The sequence below is a fragment of the Orbicella faveolata genome, unplaced genomic scaffold (genome assembly GCF_042242905.1).
Source record: "Orbicella faveolata isolate gen_17 unplaced genomic scaffold, um_ofav_v1 contig_1, whole genome shotgun sequence".
Lineage (NCBI taxonomy): Eukaryota > Metazoa > Cnidaria > Anthozoa > Scleractinia > Merulinidae > Orbicella > Orbicella faveolata.
This window is the reverse complement of record NW_028301536.1, coordinates 15,157,386-15,175,951: the sequence shown is the minus strand read 5'-3', so window position 1 is coordinate 15,175,951 and position 18,566 is coordinate 15,157,386. Positions and strand designations below refer to the sequence as shown.

Below are 18,566 nucleotides of genomic sequence, written 5' to 3'. Positions count from 1 at the left end.
CTCACTTCCAACTAAAAGCTGCATACTGTAGAAGTTTCTTCCGCAGTCATTCTCAGCTACACACGTGTAAAATCCAACATCGTCTTTTTGAACCCTCTTTATCTTTAAATATTGGTTCGACTTGAGTCTCATCCTCGGATGGTCCGATGGACTAATTGTCTTGTTATTCTTTAGCCAAGACGTGATTACACCATTTTCTTTAACCCGGCAAGTAAGTCGAACATCCTTTCCTGCGATGGCATCAACAGTCTTAGGCACGTTTCCCGTCTTATCACGGATGTCAGGAACTGAAAGAAAAGAACACTGATAAGACATATATACATAGTAACTATTGTTTTAGAAGTCACAGGTTGAGGGTTCTTTAAATCTCATCTGTGGAATAGGCAAACCGCCTTTCATTTTCACTCCTATGCTTCTTTATGTTGAGCAGGTTTGTCTTGGGAGTTGACAATTTTACTTGTAAACGCATTTAATTCCAGACATAAAATCCCACAAAACAGTCTGGTTTAGAAAATTGAGTCAACCAGGATCCCGCAAAATGCTTGCCGAATCAAAAACTGGAATACAGAAACTTGACTGAGCTCTTGAGCTTCCTGTTCTTTCCTTCGTTCTTTCATTCCTTCCTTCCTACCACAGATGTCTGCCTACCGGTACATGCTTTCTTGCTTACCTTCTTATCTTGGGGCCATGTCACCCGGCGCTTATTTGAGCCACTTGAGCTCTAAAACGATACTAATCTGAAGAGCCTTACACGCATCGATGCAGCAGCCACCCGTAAAACGGTCGGCCCAGAAAACATGCCTTTGTAGGGCAGTGTTTTTCTTTTTGTGGCTACCTTAAACATTGAGGAAATGTCCGCCCGGGACAGTTTCGTCAGCGGGAGTCCAACTGTACTCGAGTTGGACAAAGACTAGTACCCGGATGTTATATATTTGATGTTAGCGTGAGGGAGGGTTGAATGCGAGTGAGTGAAACAAGACACAAGACAAATGTTATTGAATCTGGAAAGGGGATAATTCTTCAGTCGACCATTCCTGTAACTTCTCTTGTACCACAACTCTCCCTTGGGTCCAATCTTTGGGTCTTAAGCTCGCCCCAACCCCCCAATCTCACCACCTATCGTGAAAAAAAAAAAACACCACTTACACGCAAACACCGACTGGGTACGAGTCTGATTTCAGTCAGGAAACTGACAGTGAAATAGAAGAACAATGTAAGATCGGAAGTCACTGAATCATTTCTAGACTGACAGTAGTTTATTTCTTTTCCTTAGTTTTCCGAAAAAAAAAAAGCAAAGCGTCGGAAAAATTAAGCAACAAGCGGTGAAGTGGCGTGTCTTCCCATCTCTCTTTCCCCTTCTATTTCCTCCCTGGTTTTCTCAGTCATCTATTAGATTTCCACTCGCGCGAAGTAATCGAGAAAGGTCAATGAGAGACGTCAAGCAGCTCTTTCCTCTGGAAAAATAAAAATAGCGAGAGCCAAAAACCTGTAGTTTAAGGATCATATTGTTTACTTAAACTTTCGATGTTTTAGACGAAGAATATATTCAAAGCAACTGTTACAAACGCAAACGGAAACGGAAATGCGTCATGCTGAGCTCAGACGATAAAGTATCGCTATGGCATTTCCGCTGAAGAGAGAGTGGACAAGGAAATTTAAATATCACTGAGAATCTTCGGGTCGTCGCTTCCCGTATCTACCACCGTTTGGAGGGAAGAACAGCACAACATTCATCGGTTAATCTAGCTTACTCTACCTTGTCTGACATAATTTCTCTATAAACAGTAAATATACTACTCTATTCGCTATTGTGTCCACGCACGATACATTTAAATCAAAGTAGCAATTTTGACAAACCTTGTTGACTTCTCCCAAGGATTGATAAAAAATTATTGAAGATATTTGGTTTTCACATAGGTTAGATGTTGGAATATATTACGAAATAAACGGCTTTTCTAAAGTGTCTAAACAACTCGCTTTCATAAAAGCAATTGAGACCAAACGTTATCGCCATGGAAGCCACATGCGGTTCTCAACCGTAACTGCCTATTTTTTGGGGCTACCCATGGTACTTCAAACATGATAATATTTTCATTTTTTTAAGGAGTAGAAAGGCGCAAACGCTTAGTTAGGCAAACTTGACACCAAGCAATTAAAAAAAATTGGTTTGAAATTTGACAGCGATCGCGTTTCAAGCGAACAAAGACAACAAGCGAATGAGTTGCATGGTCTCCTAATTGCGCTTTTATCGATTAGAGGTTACCAAAAATGCCGGTTATCACCCTGGGCCGGGGCTCGTACAACTTCACAAGGGGTTTTGACTGGGCTTATAAACGGGGAAGTTATATCCGGGAAGGGCGAGGGGCTTTTTTGAACTTCCAAGGGAAACGGGAATTGGTTTGAAAAATTTGGTAGTTCGAGAAATCAGAGACAAAATTACATTGCTCGACTGACGGGAGGAAAACGACTTTTCGTTCTAGTCATCACTGAGGAAGTTCAAAGTCTCGAGGAGTCGAGAAATCTGGATTCCAGAAGGGGCTATAAGTAGCGGCTTACATTTAATAGGCTCCTGGGGAGGCTTGTAACACCGGAATTTTACGGTATATGCTTGGAAAATTGAGTAAATGCCCAGCAATCTGAGATTTTCAAAAGATTTTCTACGGAAAGGCTTTTAAAACCCCCTGAGAGTATAGTCTATGATTGTTTGGAAATGCCAAGCGACTCCAAAAATTATTTTAGTATTTTCCGAGCTTTAGCCGCACACAATCAGCGGCTCCCCAGGCCCAACCGGTTTTAATATCGAGTTCTAGCATGCTCATCAGCTCGGAAAATTTGTCAACAAGAAAATCAAAGGGAGTTTCGGAATCGCTTAGCATTTCCAAACCAACATAGATTTCTCTAAAAGGGTTGAATTGGACTTTTTGCTGAAAATCTGTTAAAATTTCGGACTGCCGGGCTTTAAGGTTCAACTGAGTATCATAGTTAACAAACCTGAGCATGGCTGTACTTCGTTTATTAGTACAAGAACCAGAACGACCACCGACGACGCCATTGACAAGAAACGTAGAATCATCGCTCCAGAATTGGACCTTGCATGAGCAGCTCAACTTCTTCCTGCTTGGAACTGAAGAAAGCGAACATCGAGAGTCGGGCGGTCAAATTTGAGTTCTACGTAACGATTACATACCACATCTGCTACATTTCTTTCTGATTTCAATCACAGTTCACAAAACAAAACAAGAACGCCACTATGTCACTGCTATGTTCTCCGGCTATACGTGAATCAGTTAGAAAGAATTGAGGCTAGAAATCCAGATAAGCACTGTAGTTCACAGTGTACTCTTATTACAAAGTCTTCTAGCCTACCTGTTAAAGGGCATGTAAACCCAAAAATACAAGTTTTTCTTATTCGACGCAAACAGCAACGAAGAAAACGAATTTGGCATTTATTTTGCTCGTTTCGGTTTCGTTAAGAAGAAAAACAGCTTTTACGAGAAAAAATCCACTTCCGGTGAAAACAATAGCCATCTGCCGTGACGTAAGCGGTGCAACACAAACATTGCGCAATAGGGATTCCATATGAGAATTCTATGGCGGATCGGGAAAGTGGGAGTAGCTCGGAGGATCTTTTATCGGATGACAGCGATTCAAATTTGGTGAATTTGTATGATAGTGTTGTAGAAAATTCAGTTGTAGCTGTGGAACAATCTGGGCCTCGTCCGTATCAATTTGAGCCACGAAGGGTCCGACAAAACGATCAACAAGGAGCCAGCCCAGAACCAGATGACAACAACTCAGACCTTCTTGGAAACACAGACTGGTATTTAATCATTTTGCAATTAAATTACATTTTTAGCAGATGAGCATGAATTGAAGCCGGCACATAGTCAGATTACCACACAGATAGAAGCTCACCAAGTTTTGCTGTAGTCTTTTACCCGACCTTTCTTGGGTGCATTAAAAGGTGCGAGTGTCAAGTATGTCAGCAAATGCCGACTGCTCACGAAAGTGTTTGCTGCGCTGAAATCGGACATGTCTGGCAAAAAGTAGAAAATGAGAGGCCAGAAATACAAATGAAATGTATTACCGAGCATCCAGGATTTCAGTCAACCTGTCTTGATGTTTGGGTGCTTGGAAACTACTTATTACGCATTCAGGCAGCAGCACGGCGCAGATCACACAGGAAACGAGTATGTTTACTTTTGTTTTAACTATCGCGGTTCAATTGTCAGATTTACCTCTGCCGTAACTGGTTTTATTTTAATACTATACTAGTGAAGATAGTTATTTCTCTGTATTTTTCGTGTAGGAGATTTCGATACATTGCCTATCGGCAGCTTGTTCGTTGGTGCTGGGGTTATCTTGGTAAACATGTCCGAGTTGCGCTGCCATCTTGTGCTGTAAACAAGATCCGAAGCACCTTTCCAGCCGATTTTGGCACCACGTATACTGGGTTGAAGCCACCGACCCTGTGAGGGATAAGAAGGTTGCTAATTTACATCATAATTATTGAAAATATGTTACAGCAATGGGCTTAACATATACAAAGACACAAACGTGGTTTGCCGTAATTACCTTTCTAGTTACTCAATGATGTGCAAAGCGTGACACATATTGCTCTGCTGCTGTTTCTTTGCAGGGTTTCTCAAGGGAAGCAGAGTGTTGCGAAGAATAGCAGATAAAGTGGTTGACTACTTACCCTATTAACCTCAAGCTTTTGAAGAGCTCTACTTCGTCTAGGCCTTTTATCGGCACTGTCAGCCATTTCCGGTTGTTCGCTGCCTTCATTTTGGATAGGCCGCTTTCGCTTGTCGCAAGAATTTGTTGCTGCTGGAGACTGTATCGTCGGTGCAGCACCAGAAAGTAAAGGACTTTGCTTTCTCAGCCCCATTTCTACGATGAAACTTTTTTCGTAACAATCCGGAGAAAAATGAATGTTGCAAATAACCGAATGCTCCGTCGGCTCTACGAAATCGGCCCTTTTCACTAGGCTCGATTTCCGCCTTGAACAAATTTTACCCACTGCCGCCTCAAATTAGCGTCTTTTGGAAACTTATGCATAGTATGGCCTGTTTTGTTCGAATTACTGCAAAACTGAACGACACAGCGTTTTACCATTATGAAGATGTGATGTTTTCCCACGAGAAACACCTCGCATGGGCACAAACATGGCGGAAACCTAATTTGCATAAGCTTATGACGTCAGCTGAAAACCAAGAATTTCTCAACGTGTTCAAGAAAGACCTTTGACTTCCCGTAACTAAAGGTCCACCCGTGACGTCATTTGCAAGATTGAGCAACTCAAGATGGCGGATGTTTAGAACTTTGAAGCGGTTTTTCAACGTAAAAACGGGCTAAAGTGAACAAAAGATCTACAGATTTGGCAGATGTCATGTATGTACTAAACGACTATGTGGTCCCCAAAATAGCATTTTTTGGGTTTACATTCCCTTTAACTCTCTAATTTAGTGTCAACACAGAACATCAGCGCCTTGTACAGGTACTTCGAAGTAACTGGACTGAGTGAGGGAAGCTGGCGGCTGACGTATGACTGACACTCCCGGCATACCTCTAACCCTTCGTGGTGTTCATGACCTTGTAAACAATTTTTCGCCAAGTTGTATTACAGCAAAAAAATACCACACGCAAACTCACGACATGAATTTGAATGACCTGAATTTACGTTCGCTTTCTTCATAAGCTTCACTGTGAGAGTACATCAACGCATTGAAATAGAAAGCCTCCTTCAAATCACGAACACTGAACATTCACACGTGAATCGATAAGAAACAACCCGGAAGTCCAGACAGGGCACTGTCCAAAGATAGATTTATTAAGGTCATTAAGTGTACAGATGAAAAGCTTCTCGGCGGCCTCGGGCGATAAACCTCTGTGTTGACACTGGAAGGGAGGCCAAAAGCTGATGGGGGTATCTTTTCGGTTTTCGAATGCCGGAAGTTGTTGGCGACGTACAGAACTAAAACTGGCTTCCGTTCCATTCTCTGGAGGACGGAACTTGTACTGGCGTTCTAGATAAAGCACCCCAAGCAGTAACCTCCCACGCAAACGTTCTTAGGCTTGTCACGCGTTCCTCCGAACGAACGTTCGTGGGGAGGAATGCGTGACAAGCCTAACAACGTCTGCGCGGGAGGCTATCCAAGCATACTACAGTCAACTCTTTCTTAACGGACACCTCTATAAGACGGACACCTAATGCTGGTCCCGACCGTTTCTCATAACCAAACTCTCTATAAGACGGACACCTCCATAAGACGGACAACGGACTATTTGAAATCGTCAACGGACACTTGTGAAGTGCTGAATGTGACATCTTTTTAGACTGACTTGGTGCCACGAAAGACAGTCCTGAGTCATAAGATGATTATGTTACCGTTTGTAGAATGTCTTGTTCAAAGTTTGGATTCTAGTTAACCCTTTAACTATTGATTGTAATACGACAAGAGATTCAATTTTATAAATATGTTTTAGTTCCTGTTTGAAGGTTTCGTTCAAGTAAATAACTTAAAACAAACTTTAAACAGACGCGTATTCACTGTGCACAGGTTCAGCATTATCTTAAAATTCCTGGGGTCATGTTACGTTGACTCTCTACAAGCCGGACACCTCTCTGAGACGGACAGCTGAGGCCGGTCCCGATGGTGTCCGTCTTAGAGAGAGTTGACTGTATTGATATACAAATGGTTCGTGTTCAGACGCTCTGAATATATTGAGCGCGTACAGCGAGAAAGCCCAGCGTCTAAGCCAGTTGGCCGAGCCGTTAGCCTGCATAGCAAGATGGAAATGGGCGACATCACGGAAAGCGAGGATCCAAAATCAACGGAAAAAAGTCGATTTGTTTGCGTAACTAATACCCAAAGATTCAAAAGAAAATATTTGCCCAAATTTCAGTTCCTTCATCACAACGTTTAGAAGAAACTTGTGTCCAAGAGATTACAATATTTAGCATGCATTTCCATGTTGGTGGAGGTGTGCGGCCTGCTTCCCAAAATCAACTGATGCCCTATTTATGACCAAAACGGCTGAAAAACTATACCTTTGGGGCCGCACATACCCCTTATAAGGGAGTACCTCCGGGCATGAAACTACGCGTACAAAATTTTTGGGACCGCTAAATAAATAGGAGTAATTACAATAGAAAACCCGGGACGATCAAAAAAAGGCCAAGCCCGTAGAAGAGAGGTCGCCGGTTAATAGGGTTTCTATTTACAGTATTTTACTGACAACAATTTCGGGACTTTGAGGGGTGGTCAATTAATAGAGGCTCGACCGTAAATCTAACTGGTCTAAAAAGATAACAATACAATTGACCCGCACTGTAAAGTAATCCACGCCAAGTGTATCGTACAAAAATAACTGAACACCTGTTGACAAGAAAAAGACCAAGAAAAAAAAAATAACAGAACAGAGTAGGACCGACCGACAAACCAACTTCTTTCAAGGCGAGTTATACAAGAAGTGTGAAAATCTCTCAAGAGAATTTAAATGTGATAATAGTAGTAAACTTTATTTGAGTGTCAATCGTTATCGTGTTTCTCACTTTAATTGGTGGCACTAATTACTTTTACAACTATAAAATCTGAACTACAATTCTTGTTGATTTAAAAATGTTATGTATACAAATTACAAAATCAAAATTAGAGAAAAATTACACAGGGTTTCTAGTAGATAACAGCACGTCCTCAATACCTAAAACACACTCGATTTCCTGTTAGCTTGTGCACAAGTAACAATTCTTGCACCCAGCATCTTCAATCCACGTCATCAAGTCTCTTTGCCGAATGTTGACCTATTTATACCTTTCTGTTAAAATCTGGTATCTGGTCTACTGCACTATAAGGTTACACAAATACATTGGGAGAAATAAATATGCACCTGAGAGAAAACGAGAAACAAAACCCAAGCCATATTAGAACAGACCAAACACCTTCTATAGGGCTAGTTTTATAAGAAATGTGAAAAAAACTTTGAAGAAAATTTATGTCTTGACCTCTTTATACGCTTCTGTTATAGTCTGGCACCACAACGTACTCATTTTGCACTTCGTACTTCGCTCGGAGAGAGTCGATCTCAGGTCGGCGACTATTCGCGGTCAACAAAGACGCACGAGCCTTCTTGGCCTGCCAGTAACATACACCGACCACAATTAACGCCAGAACAATCACGGCAGCCAACATTCCGATCAAGATATCAGGGTGCTGGATTTTACTGGCCCTAGCTGACTTCGTCCCAAGCTTCTCTTCTTTCTGAGCACTGACGGTCGGCATAACTGTTCAAAATAGTAAAATGTTCGGTTATCTTCGTTGTTTGCCGGACATTGATATCTTCGGAAAGTGGTCGGAAATCTTCGGAAAATCGTCAAAAACGCGTTATTAGTATGTTTAATATATAGAATCAGCTTAGCCTAAACGCGGAGCACCCGATTGCAATAATAACCATAAAGGGAAAAGAGGATTTGTTTTTCTTGGATCAGAAACTCAAAAATTATCAACTGAGAAAATGTAATTGTTCAACGTGTGGTTTAGCTATTTTTTCCGGTTAAAACTGAGCAACCAATACCCAATAAGCGTCACCAAGATTGATATATTACGTACGCAATATATCAGGGACTTTCCAAGCGATGATTGTGCGAAAAACATGTGAGAAGAAAAGTAAACAGCGCGCCAGGGATTAATTTGCGCTGAAATTTTGCCTTTGCACGTACTCCCTCGTTCTCTCCCAGAGTAATAACATGACTTGAGCCTGTGATTCAATCGAAAACCAGTACTTCAAACACGCGACCTTCATGAGCTCTGAGCCTGAGCCCGCTATATGGTCATGTGATACTGGCCAGCGGATACTTTGTTTTGACAGCTGTCAGTTAACGATGGATGCCTAGTATCAAAGATGTACCTATGGTAATGGTACTACTCTCTTATTTTTCAAGGTATTGGGCTTGGCGTGTGTACGTAGGTGCGGACAGTCACGTGACAACCAGAATTTTTTAGATCGATGGGTTACCAAATTTTCTAAGGTATGGGGCTCTGCTATAAAATATTCAAAATAACACGTGGTAGCTTGCAGATATGGAATTCTCTTCTTGTGATATCGAGTTGAACACTCGAAGAGAAATCCCAGATCTACGCGCGTCCATGTATTACTAGGGTATCTAAAAGATAGTAATGCTGCGGCACATTCTGTTGATAGTGACATATTTAATGCCGTGATTCAGCTATCTGCGCGTTTCAAGACTTAAATTAACTGTTATTTCTCAAAGTAGTGTTAAATCGTGGTGTCACTTAAAATCTGTCCTTGTATGCATCAACTTCATGCATGATGACGCATCGATGGCGAGGTGTGACAAAGGATCGAGACAAAAAAGCACATTGTTATCTGATATATGTTTGGACATAAAACGATACACATCAGCCTCCCCTTTACCAGATCGCGAAAATCGAAAGATGTGGAAATTGTAGGAGCAGAAATCTAACTTATAAATTCTGTACTGGTACGCATCAAATATCTCTAGAACTTGACAGACTGTGTCGAGAACGTGTTCATCGCGATGTGTGAAAATGCTCAAGCTTTAGCTTAAATTCATGTTTCGATGAAAAGGAATAGATTGCAGCATATATGAAATCAGCGTGTTCCACGGTTTTCGTTTGTTTTAATTATTCTACAGGCTTTAGTAACGACGATTTCTCTTCATTTAAGAATTCGACGAAGGAGGCGAGACTGCTGAGAAATGACATACTAAGATTAAGATGTCACAATTAATCGTCCAGATTTACAAACTTTCACATACCGCATAGCAAGAGTTGTAAAAGTCAAGCACGATCTCCTTCACATCGCTTTACAGGTAAATCAGAGCAAACTTTCTCAGTGGAATCCACGCGAAAAAGGACGACGGCTCGACGAGTATGACATCCTCTTGTTGTTCGAGGCGCAATGCACTCCGGTAAAAGTGGCGCAGTGCAGTCTGGTTAACTGCAATGCATTCTGGTAAAAAGTGATGAATTCGAGAATTCGTACCCCCTTCTATACATTCTTCTTAAATCCTGATTATGTCGCTGCTCGCTCGCTACGCTCGCTCCGCAGCAATTATTTTCTATCAACACTTCTGCTGTCAGTAGGAGTATCCAGCCGCGGGTAATGAGTTTTCAGCAGTAAAAGTTCAACTTGATTAATTGATGTTTGATTTTTGTACTTACCATTCGTGGCATTTTCGTTCCTCTGCGGGACATTTTGTTCTTGTTTGTCTGTTTAACATGATAAAAAGTAAATCAAACCATATGGATCGTATAATCGTGGGTAAAATATTTAGCCAAGAAAAACCTGCATCAGATTCTCATATTCACTCTTTGACTCAGGAAATTACATTAAAATGGAATAATCATTTCAGCTACGTAATGAACACCCAAACTTGGTTCTTTCCACATGCTTTCCGTAATCCTCTTTAATCTTGCCCAATTTTGGTCCGGGTAATGCGCTTGCGACTTCTTCACTGTTTCGTTTTTCTATTAATATTGCTTTACTCTTTGACCCATGCCTAGGATCTTCTCAGAAGGCAGAAAAAAGCCAAAAGAATTCCGAAAGTGAGAAAACTGTGCTACTTATTTAGAATTAGCAATGATTACTTACCGTTCAGTCTGTAAACAATGATGTAGGCCAGCTCCACGGCGTAACCCGCCGCATTTCCCACAATGCAAGTGTATTTTCCTTCGTCCTTCTTTGTTACATTAACCAAAGTCAGCTTCATTCCATGGAAATCAAACTTGTCGTTGGTTTGTGGCAAAACTAAATGTTGGTTTGAATCTTGTGCGTTCTGTTTGATAACTTCGTAGTGTGGATGTTCGATTGTACTGTTGGTCGTACCGTTTGAAGGAGATGAATACCATCGCAGCCACTGGAAATGAGACATCGAATCACTTAACGCTTTACACAATAAAGTGGCGTTTTCGCCCTCATAAACCGTCACGTTATCCATCGGCAGAACCACTGGCTCAGCTCTAGCTCGTTCTAAGAGAGTTAAAGAGGTTAACTTTAATGTCACGTACCTTTGAACTTGTAACTTAAAAGCGAAAATGAATTACTACACTCTTGGTGCTCACTATCAGTAATATAGCGGGCACCGCCCTTAAAAGCGGCAAAAGCAATAACTATAATGCTTGTCAAACTAGAAACAAAAAAGTGGCCATGGGTAATGTAATAACCTGACTAGTAAAGTAATCATAACAGGAGAGGATGAAGGCTGAGAGAGCCAGTTAAGCTCGAGTCATTCCCAAGATAACCCCTTTCGAGTAATTTTTAGCCATGATACCCAGTTTTCCCGGGGTAATGTTATACACTGGACTTGTTTTTTCATTTTTTCAACCTCCACGAAATTTGGTAAGAAATAGTAGCTCAAAGACACACGGGAAAGACAGCTAAGGGAAGTGACAGACCACTTATAGTCTATCCAGAACGTAAATCTTACCATGAACATCCACATAATAAGTATGGTTGATCCATCCATACGCGTTGCTCACATTACAGGTATACTTCCCGGTGTCAGTCGGTACTAAGTCCTTCATATTTAGCAAGAGTGTAAACCGACCCAAGTAGATTCTGCTTCCACCTTTTCTCTCCAGAAACCGCGTCCCGTCTTTATACCATGTCACGGTAGGACGGGGATGCCCATCAGCAGAACAGTCCAGCTTCACTGAGTTGCCGACTGGTACTGTCAGGACGCTGTGTGATAGTCTATGAGGTGGAACTGTGAATTTCGGAGCAGCTGACGAGTAGTGAATAACCTCGATTAGTAGAATCCTACTAGTACACTTATGCAAATGCAGACATCTGATTGGCCGAGTTAGCGCACACTACCAGGCATTAGTGTGAGCAGTCTATTTCGAATTCGTGCATGACTGGTGCGTTGTATGCCTATTTAAAATGAACTTCCTGAAAATATGGTTAACGCTGCAAACATACAGACCTTCTGCCGCCGACCAAGAACCTTTCTATTCACATCACAATTTTTTAGAAGATTTAAATTGTAATTTTAAATTGTAATATTAGTTTTATAAATGTATTCTTAGATTCTTATATTTCTAATGTATAATTTAATCAATGCTGTAGATAGATTTTTAGTATATATTTAATTAATTTTATATTTACAGGGGCCCCTATGGATACCAGCCTTCGAGTTGAATGGGCCACAATGACAATTATCTGAAAAAATTGCTATAATAAAATAATTCACTCAGAACTGAGAGAGAACATTAATCTTACCTGACGTTGAATTTCGATGTGTTTTCCGCGTTGGACTTTAAGAAAACCCGAATAAAATTAATTGAAAAGTGAATGGCGACATAACGGTTGCGTTTGGAACAAAAATACTTTTGCCTGCCGCAAAATCAAGCTTAAAAGAGATCACAACAATTTCATCTGATTCTAGAGCCAGTTACGTAGGGTATTTTTCTAGTTCTCCAATTAACAACTGTTGGCTGCCGGAAACACTGCACCCTCCGGGAAAGAAATCCTTAGGAAAAGACTCCCATGTAAAAAGGACCGGGGGGGTGCTCGTCCTACCTTTCAGGGGTTAAAAAGGCGGTCTTGGTATCCCTTAGGGTGTTCAGCCTCAAAAACGTTCACCGCAGGAGCTTTCGAGGTATCTTAAAGGGTATTGAACAGAAAAAGATATGAGGGGAGCTAATTCTCTATTTTCCAATTGCCCATAATTCACTCTGTTTGCCCCCCAAATTTTGCATAAACTATTGTTATGAAATGCTCTTGGGAATATGCAGACCTCCCAAGTGTATTTCACAACAATAGTTTATGCAAAATGTGGGGGCAAACAGAGTGAGTTATAGGGAATTGAAAAATAGAGAATGTACTGTTTTAGAATTGGTACCTCTTAGGGATGAAAAATTATTTCAAGCCACGCCCACAAAACAGAATCTTGGTACCTCTTAGGGGTTCTTTTAATAATTTCCGACGAGGACCACCCGTCCTTTTCATATGGTAGTCCCCCTCCGGAAAAAAATCCCTTGCAAGGAAGCAATTAATACAATGTAGCGACGGTAGAGCAGGCGTTGGTCCCCAATACTGGTAAAGTCAAAACTTGTCATCATCGAACTTTGTCAGCTGAAAGCGCGTTCTACAGCTTATATTAGGCTTTTAAGCTGACGAATTTTTAAACCGTGTTTAAAGATTAAATGTAAAAATGAAATGTAAATGTAAATTATTGAAACTCAAACGCGGGATTCGTTAATGAATTCAACAACTCTAGTGTGGCGTTCACCCACCCAGTTATGCCCAAGTGAAAAAACAAAATGTTTAGATCATTCTGTTTGAATGTTTCGAAATGGTTAGTGACCTCTTGCGCATACAATCATGCTTAAGAAAATAACCGACTGAATGTGTATCTCAGACCAAAACCGAGGTGATAACGAGGTGATCGTTTGAACGAGCTGCTAGTAAGGTCCAGGCCTACTTTAATATTATATTGTTAACTCACTTCCAACTAAAAGCTGCATACTGTAGAAGTTTCTTCCGCAGTCATTCTCAGCTACACACGTGTAAAATCCAACATCGTCTTTTTGAACCCTCTTTATCTTTAAATATTGGTTCGACTTGAGTCTCATCCTCGGATGGTCCGATGGACTAATTGTCTTGTTATTCTTTAGCCAAGACGTGATTACACCATTTTCTTTAACCCGGCAAGTAAGTCGAACATCCTTTCCTGCGATGACGTCAACAGTCTTAGGCACGTTTCCCGTCTTATCACGGATGTCAGGAACTGAAAGAAAACAACACTGATAAGACATATATACATAGTAACTATTGTTTTAGAAGTCACAGGTTGAGGGTTCTTTAAATCTCGTCTGTGGAATAGGCAAACCGCCTTTCATTTTCACTCCTATGCTTCTTTATGTTGAGCAGGTTTGTCTTGGGAGTTGACAATTTTACTTGTAAACGCATTTAATTCCAGACATAAAATCCCACAAAACAGTCTGGTTTAGAAAATTGAGTCAACCAGGATCCCGCAAAATGCTTGCCGAATCAAAAACTGGAATACAGAAACTTGACTGAGCTCTTGAGCTCCTGTTCTTTCCTTCGTTCCTTCATTCCTTCCTTCCTACCACAGATGTCTGCCTACCGGTACTTGCTTTCTTGCTTACCTTCTTATCTTGGGGCCATGTCACCCGGCGCTTATTTGAGCCACTTGAGCTCTAAAACGACACTTATCTGAAGAGCCTTACACGCATCGATGCAGCAGCCACCCGTAAAACGGTCGGCCCAGAAAACATGCCTTTGTAGGGCAGTGTTTTTCTTTTTGTGGCTATCTTAAACATTGAGGAAATGTCCACCCGGGACAGTTTCGTCAGCAGGAGTCCAACTGTACTCGAGTTGGACACAGACTAGTACCCGGATGTCATATATTTGATGTTAGCGTGAGGGAGGGTTGAATGCGAGTGAGTGAAACAAGGCACAAGACAAATGTTATTGAATCTGGAAAGGGGATAATTCTTCAGTCGACCATTCCTGTAACTTCTCTTGTACCACAACTCTCCCTTGGGTCCAATCTTTGGGTCTTAAGCTCGCCCCAACCCCCCAATTTCACCACCTATCGTGAAAAAAAAAACACCACTTACACGCAAACACCGACTGGGTACGAGTCTGATTTCAGTCAGGAAACTGACAGTGAAATAGAAGAACAATGTAAGATCGGAAGTTACTGCATCATTTCTAGACTGACAGTAGTTTATTTCTTTTCCTTAGTTTTCCGAAAAAAAAAAAAGCAAAGCGTCGGAAAAATTAAGCAACAAGCGGTGAAGTGGCGTGTCTTCCCATCTCTCTTTCCCCTTCTATTTCCTCCCTGGTTTTCTCAGTCATCTATTAGATTTCCACTCGCGCGAAGTAATCGAGAAAGGTCAATGAGAGACGTCAAGCAGTTCTTTCCTCTGGAAAAATAAAAATAGCGAGAGCCAAAAACCTGTAGTTTAAGGATCATATTGTTTACTTAAACTTTCGATGTTTTAGACAAAGAATATATTCAAAGCAACTGTTACAAACGCAAACGGAAACGGAAATGCGTCATGCTGAGCTCAGACGATAAAGTATCGCTATGGCATTTCCGCTGAAGAGAGAGTGGACAAGGAAATTTAAATATCACTGAGAATCTTCGGGTCGTCGCTTCCCGTATCTACCACCGTTTGGAGGGAAGAACAGCACAACATTCATCGGTTAATCTAGCTTACTCTACCTTACCTGACATAATTTCTCTATAAGCAGTAAATATACTACTCTATTCGCTATTGTGTCCACGCACGATACATTTAAATCAAAGTAGCAATTTTGACAAACCTTGTTGACTTCTCCCAAGGATTGATAAAAAATTATTGAAGATATTTGGTTTTCACATAGGTTAGATGTTGGAATATATTACGAAATAAACGGCTTTTCTAAGGTGTCTTAACAACTCGCTTTCATAAAAGCAATTGAGACCAAACGTTATCGCCATGGAAGCCACATGCGGTTCTCAACCGTAACTGCCTACTTTTTGGGGTTACCCATGGTACTTCAAACATGATAACATTTTCATTTTTTAAGGAGTAGAAAGGCGCAAACGCTTAGTTAGGCAAAATTGACACCAAGCAATTAAAAAAAATTGGTTTGAAATTTGACAGCGATCGCGTTTCAAGCGAACAAAGACAACAAGCGAATGAGTTGCATGGTCTCCTAATTGCGCTTTTATCGATTAGAGGTTACCAAAAATGCCGGTTATCACCCTGGACCGGGACTCGTACAACTTCACAAGAGGTTTTGACTGGGCTTATAAACGGGAAAGTTATATCCGGGAAGGGCGAGGGGCTTTTTTGAACTTCCAAGGGAAACGGGAATTGGTTTGAAAAATTTGGTAGTTCGAGAAATCAAAGACAAAATTACATTGCTCGACTGACGGGAGGAAAACGACTTTTCGTTCTAGTCATCACTGAGGAAGTTCAAAGTCTCGAGGAGTCGAGAAATCTGGATTCCAGAAGGGGCTATAAGTAGCGGCTTACATTTAATAGGCTCCTGGGGAGGCTTATAACACCGGAATTTTACGGTATATGCTTGGGAAATTGAGTAAATGTCCAGCAATCTGAGATTTTCAAAAGATTTTCTACGGAAAGGCTTTTAAAACCCCCTGAGAGTATAGTCTATGATTGTTTGGAAATGCCAAGCGACTCCAAAAATTATTTTAGTATTTTCCGAGCTTTAGCCGCACACAATCAGCGGCTCCCCAGGCCCAACCGGTTTTAATATCGAGTTCTAGCATGCTCATCAGCTCGGAAAATTTGTCAACAAGAAAATCAAAGGGAGTTTCGGAATCGCTTAGCATTTCCAAACCAAGATAGATTTCTCTAAAAGGGTTGAATTGGACTTTTTGCTGAAAATCTGTTAAAATTTCGGACTGCCGGGCTTTAAGGTTCAACTGAGTATCATAGTTAACAAACCTGAGCATGGCTGTGCTTCGTTTATTAGTACAAGAACCAGAACGGCCACCGACGACGCCATTGACAAGAAACGAAGAATCATCGCACCAGAATTGGACCTTGCATGAGCAGCTCAACTTCTTCCTGCTTGGAATGAAGAAAGCGAACATCGAGAGTCGGGCGGTCAAATTTGAGTTCTACATAACGATTACAGACCACATCTGCTACATCTCTTTCTGATTTCAATCAAGTTCACAAAACGAAACAAGAACGCCACTATGTCACTGCTATGTTCTCCGGCTATACGTGAATCAATTAGAAAGAATTGAAGCTAGAAATCCAGATTAGCACCGTAGTTCACAATGTACTCTTATTACAAAGTCTTCTAGCCTACCTGTTAAGTCTGTAATTTAGTGTCAACACAGAACATCAGCGCCTTGTACAGGTACTTCGAAGTAACAGGACTGAGTGAGGGAAGCTGGCGGCTGACGTATGACTGGCACTTCCGGCATATCTCTAACCCTTCGTGGTGTTCATGACCTTGTAAACAATTTTTCGCCAAGTTGTATTACAGCAAAAAAATACCACACGCAAACTCACGACATGAATTTGAATGACCTGAATTTACGTTCGCTTTCTTCATAAGCTTCACTGTGAGAGTACATCAACGCATTGAAATAGAAAGCCTCCTTCAAATCACGAACACTGAACATTCATACGTGAATCGATAAGAAACAAGCCGGAAGTCCAGACAGGCCACTGTCCAAAGATAGATTTATTAAGGTCATTAAGTGTACAGATGAAAAGCTTCTCGGCGGCCTCGGGCGATAAACCTCTGTGTTGACACTGGAAGGGAGGCCAAAAGCTGATGGGGGTATCTTTTCGGTTTTCGAATGCCGGAAGTTGTTGGCGACGTATAGAACTAAAACTGGCTTCCGTTCCATTCTCTGGAGGACGGAACTTGTACTGGCGTTCTAGATAAAGCACCCCAAGCAGTAACCTCCCACGCAAACGTTCTTAGGCTTGTCACGCGTTCCTCCGAACGAACGTTCGTGGGGAGGAACGCGTGACAAGCCTAACAACGTCTGCGCGGGAGACTATCCAAGCATACTACAGTCAACTCTTTCTTAACGGACACCTCTATAAGACGGACACCTAATGCTGGTCCCGGCCGTTTCTCATGACCAAACTCTCTATAAGACGGACACCTCCATAAGACGGACAACGGACAATTTGAAATCGTCAACGGACACTTGTGAAGTGCTGAATGTGACATCTTTTTAGACTGACTTGGTGCCACGAAAGACAGTCCTGAGTCATAAGATGATTATGTTACCGTTTGCAGAATGTACTGTTCACAGTTTGGATTCTAGTTAACCCCTTAACTATTGATTGTAATACGACAAGAGATTCAATTTTATAAATATGTTTTAGTTCCGGTTTGAAGGTTTCGTTCAAGTAAATAACTTAAAACAAACTTTAAACAGACGCGTATTCAGTGTGCACAGGTTATCTTAAAATTCCTGGGATCCTGTTAAGTCGACTCTCGACAAGTCGGACACCTCTCTGAGACGGATAGCTAAGGCCGGTTCCGATGGTGTCCGTCTTAGAGAGAGTTGACTGTATTGATATACAAATGGTTCGTGTTCGGACGCTATGAATAGATTGAGCGCGTACAGCGAGAGAGCCCAGCATCTAAGCCAGTTAGGCAAGCCGTTAGCCTGCATAGCAAGATGGAAATGGGCGACATCAGACAAAGCAAGGATCCAAAATCAACGGAAAAAAGTCGATTTGTTTGCATAACTAATATCCAAAGATTCAAAAGAAAATATTTGCCCAAATTTCAGTTCCTTCTTCATCACAACGTTTAGAAGAAAATTGTCTCCAAAAGATTACAATATTTAGCATGTATTTCCATGTTGGTGGGTGTGCGGCCCGCTTCCCAAAATTGACTGATGCCCTATTTATGACCAAAACGGCTAAAACACCATACCCTTTGGGGCCGCACATACCCCTTACGAGGGAGTACCATCCGGGCATCAAACTACGCGTACAAAATTTTTGGGATCGCTTAATAAATAGGAGTAATTACAATAGAAAACCCGGGAC

General features: G+C 41.4%; 4 protein-coding genes and 1 long non-coding RNA gene across 7 annotated transcripts in view; 1 reads left to right on the top strand and 4 right to left on the bottom strand.

Annotated features, from left to right (window-relative positions):
* LOC110061249 (fibroblast growth factor receptor 4-like) overlaps positions 1 to 192 on the bottom strand; it is a 42,834-nt gene extending 42,642 nt beyond the window's left edge. For both annotated transcript variants that reach the window (XM_089291480.1, XM_089291489.1), the window contains exon 1: positions 6 to 192. In XM_089291480.1, coding sequence (XP_089147606.1) covers positions 6 to 132 — 127 coding nt within the window. In that variant the 5' untranslated portion in view covers positions 133 to 192. The remainder of the gene's footprint in view (positions 1 to 5) is intronic.
* On the bottom strand, positions 98 to 17,489 carry LOC149118199 (fibroblast growth factor receptor-like 1). Of its 2 annotated transcripts, none has more exons than XM_089291500.1 (8): positions 16,852 to 17,486; positions 16,479 to 16,604; positions 13,496 to 13,777; positions 11,474 to 11,770; positions 10,639 to 11,016; positions 10,209 to 10,256; positions 2,992 to 3,124; positions 98 to 287 (listed from the first exon to the last, which is right to left on the bottom strand). In XM_089291500.1, the coding sequence occupies exons 2-8, from the start codon at positions 16,558 to 16,560 to the stop codon at positions 281 to 283; spliced, it is 1,227 nt and encodes a 408-aa protein (XP_089147626.1). In that variant the 5' UTR covers positions 16,561 to 16,604; positions 16,852 to 17,486; the 3' UTR covers positions 98 to 280. The 2 variants fall into 2 exon arrangements, with proteins under 2 accessions (XP_089147626.1, XP_089147624.1); XM_089291498.1 differs by lacking the exon at positions 98 to 287 and adding an exon at positions 1,238 to 1,454 and having other exon boundaries at positions 16,852 to 17,489.
* Positions 3,591 to 6,539, top strand: LOC149118200 (uncharacterized). Its single transcript, XR_016207845.1, has 2 exons — positions 3,591 to 3,820; positions 4,640 to 6,539. It is a non-coding gene; the product is annotated as an uncharacterized LOC149118200 (long non-coding RNA).
* Positions 3,801 to 4,891, bottom strand: LOC149118201 (uncharacterized). The gene is made up of 2 exons (XM_089291502.1): positions 4,700 to 4,891; positions 3,801 to 4,469 (listed from the first exon to the last, which is right to left on the bottom strand). The coding sequence occupies exons 1-2, from the start codon at positions 4,889 to 4,891 to the stop codon at positions 4,272 to 4,274; spliced, it is 390 nt and encodes a 129-aa protein (XP_089147628.1). The 3' UTR covers positions 3,801 to 4,271.
* Positions 7,505 to 18,566, bottom strand: part of LOC110061253 (hemicentin-1-like) — a 29,256-nt gene continuing 18,194 nt past the window's right edge. The window contains exon 15 of the mRNA XM_089291472.1: positions 7,505 to 8,287. Within this exon, the coding sequence (XP_089147598.1) occupies positions 8,013 to 8,287 (275 nt within the window). The 3' untranslated portion in view covers positions 7,505 to 8,012. The remainder of the gene's footprint in view (positions 8,288 to 18,566) is intronic.